General features: G+C 58.6%; 1 protein-coding gene across 1 annotated transcript in view; it reads right to left on the reverse strand.

Annotated features, from left to right (window-relative positions):
- The window catches only part of LOC103798343 (guanine nucleotide-binding protein G(i) subunit alpha-2), a 5,693-nt gene extending 2,757 nt beyond the window's left edge, over window positions 1-2,936 (reverse strand). Inside the window, exons 1-3 of the mRNA XM_009070598.1 lie at window positions 2,881-2,936; window positions 2,559-2,700; window positions 2,030-2,190 (exon numbers count right to left, since the gene is read on the reverse strand). Of these exons, the coding sequence (XP_009068846.1) occupies window positions 2,030-2,190; window positions 2,559-2,700; window positions 2,881-2,885 (308 nt within the window). The 5' untranslated portion in view covers window positions 2,886-2,936. The remainder of the gene's footprint in view (window positions 1-2,029; window positions 2,191-2,558; window positions 2,701-2,880) is intronic.
- Window positions 2,937-3,151: the final 215 nt, after the last annotated feature.

Consider the following 3,151-nt stretch of genomic DNA (forward strand, 5'->3'; position numbering starts at 1 on the left):
CAATCGATGGCGCCGTGCCATTTATAGTCAAAAACACAAAGGGACGGCGTCCCGGGAGGAAGCGGGAGGCGGCCAGAGGAACAGGGAGCAGCATGGGGGCTGTGGCCGTCCTGAGCCCCCACGGTGCCATCACCTGCCCTGCTGCCCCCCAAGGTGCAGCACCCACCCGGATCACTGAGGGCTCCTGGGGGGGATCAAGGCAGGATTTGATTTCTCCAGCTCACATTGCTTTAATTGGGTTACTACAAACGGGCTCCTTTAAGATTAATTAAGGCATTTGCGGCCCCGTAATCTGGTGAAAGCCAGATTACAGCCCGCGAGGCCATAGGGATCCTTGGCTCTGACGGCAGCACAGCCGCTCACCAGCTCCTGGGAAACCCTGCAGTGTGCCGGGGCAAGGCGGGAGCCAGGGGTGCCCCAGGACCTGCCTTGGGCGTGAGGGCACAGGGCCAGCACGCTGCTGCTACTGCTGCTGCGGAGCAGCTCAAAACAGCCGGAAACACACACGGCCCGAGGCTGACAAAAAAACAGGAAACACCGCGGCAGGGCCTGCGCAGCACCAGCGGCTTTCGGACCTTGCGTCAAGCCCCGGGGTGCTGGTGAGCACCGCCCTGGCACCCCGAGGGGCTGTGGAGGAGGAACCCACAGCTGCTGCAGAGGGCTGGGGTGCAGGTGGTGCTCCTTGTCCCCAGGGTACCCTGTGTCTGTGGCACCATCGGCACAGCACCATCCCCATGGGATGGGCAGGGCACTGACCGTCACACCAGCATGGGTAGTGGGGCTGGAAAAAGGCTGGAGTATGGGTGGTGGGACTGGAAAAAGGCTGCGGCAACAGCTTGAGGGGACTCGTAATTAATGGTTGTCCAACCCCCACCATGTGCCAAATGCTCCATAACTGCACTGACAGCAACACGCGATTTGCAGACACTGTGCAGATACACCTGCTCCAGCTGTGCGTGCGAGCTGCCAGGCACCTGCTGGGTCTGCCATGCCCCCAAACCAACACTCACTGCCGGGGAAATGCTGGCGCAGGCTGGGGAGCGATGGGGCTGAGCAGACAGGGGCTAGGCAGGGCAGGAATGTGCTGGTCAGGAGGAAGTGAAAGCTGCAGGCGCTGGGGTAAAGCACTGGCGGGAGCTTCTCCAGAGTCAGTGCTTGCCAGGAGCTTTCCTGCAACCTCATCCCCACAGTGACCTCAGTACAGAAGAGGGACCCACCAGTGCCATGTAGGATACAGTTGTGGGGACCACTCACCCTGGAATGCCAGTGAGTCCCAACGGTCCTCAATCCCCAGTGGGGACAGCCTTGGCAGGGTGTTCCCGGCACACCATGAGCTCCCCTCACACTGCTTTACCACGAGGGGTCAGGGTGGAAAGGGCAGGAGGACACCATGCAAGCTGAACACAGCCTCATCCGTGTCACCCTCCCTAGTAATGGTACATTAGGCAGATTAACTTATTTATTAATCTCTTCAAGGATAAACCCAGACAGATGTAGCAATTTATCTACCTAAATACCAGTTTTCTGGATAATATGCCAGTGCACTGCTAAGCCCTTCTGTATTAAAACAGTTAAAATGAAAAAGAAAAGCCTCTTGAGCATCCTATTCACCCTGTTCAGACCTAAGTGACCCTGCTTTCCTTGGGGCTTTTTCTTGCCTTCATGGCCCATGAAGGGCAATGAGGATGGGCAAGACCCCAGCTGTGTTCATAGGGGAGGAGCCAGTGAAGAGCACACCCCGGGGAAGGGCAGTGGGCACAGAGCAGTAGCAGGGGGGGGATGCTTCAGTGCCCCACCTCCTGGGGCACACAGCACCCCGACAGAGGAGGAAACAGCTTTCGAACACATCCGCCTTCCCAGTTCTGCTCCGGCTCAGCCCCAGTGCTGGGTGGGAAGTGGCAGCACCAGCCCCCAAGTCTGGCGATGAGAAACAGCAGTTCCCAGGGGGATTTTCTGCAGCTCAATAAAAGCGCTGCAGCCCACAGGGCTCAGATCAGCTGAGCTGGGGGAGAGGAGAGGAGGTACTCACTAGGCAGCAGAATCATTCAGCTGGTACTCTCGAGAGCGGTTGAAACAAGCCTGGACCCCATTGTCAGCCCACAGCCTCCGGATGACGTTGGCCAGGTCCTCCGGCATGATGCCCTGCTCTTCAGCAGTGCACGAGAGCGCGAACAGCTGCCGAGCATCATCCTGCGGGGAAAAAAATAGGGCTTGAGCATTGGCATGGGGTTATCAAAGTTCACTCTGCCCCAGAGTAACTGACGAGATCCCACAAGGACAGCAAGGTGGGAGCTCCAGTGGTGGATGGGGATGAGACCCAAGGGAAGCAGTGGGACACTCACCCTTGCACCCATCAGGGGCCATGCCAGGCAGCCACCCATGGATTATGGTTTGGGTCCCCCATCCTCACTGCCAGGGACAGGAGGTCACAGGCACCCAGGGAATAGCAGGGCTTGGGCAGGGCCACCCTTAACCCTGGTCCAGCACTGGGCGCATGTGCTTTTGCTCCCAAGAAACCCCATCCCTGCCAGGCATGGTGGGAACATGAGGACACCCACCGCTCTGGAGGAGTCTCCAAAGTCGATCTGCAGGTTCCCCATTGCCTTGATGATGGCCATGATGGACTGGATGGTGTTGCTGTAGACCACGGCTTTGTACTGCCGGCACTCTTCCTCTGAGTAGCCATCCTCGTGGATGATCCTGAGGCAGGGGAGAGGCACAGGCAAGGTCACTCCTCTGCAGGGCACCCTGGGGTGTTGCTCCCCACACATGTTCTGTGGTAACACCAATAGGGAGCTTTCCCTGACCACCACCAGTTTCAGAACCCATGGCTGAGGTCTGTGTGGTGTCAGCCACACTAACAGTGTAGGGACCACTCACTTCATTTGTTTGACGATGGTGCTCTTCCCAGACTCGCCAGCACCTGTGGAGAAACAAGAAGAGGGATGAGCAGTGAGGTCCTGCCCAAGGCTGGGGACCCCCACCCTACTGGGACCCCTTCCCCAGCCCAAGGGGGGAACGCAGCGGGTGCCACAGCCATCAGAGAAGAGCTCCCAGCACTAGCCAGAGCAGATGCTTGGATGGGCACTGGGAATGTCAGGGCCAGGAAAGACGGAGGAAAAGAGGAGCCTGGGGGTGAGAGGCCTCGCAA

This window comes from Acanthisitta chloris, unplaced genomic scaffold, assembly GCF_000695815.1.
Source record: "Acanthisitta chloris isolate BGI_N310 unplaced genomic scaffold, ASM69581v1 scaffold20142, whole genome shotgun sequence".
Classification (NCBI taxonomy): domain Eukaryota; kingdom Metazoa; phylum Chordata; class Aves; order Passeriformes; family Acanthisittidae; genus Acanthisitta; species Acanthisitta chloris.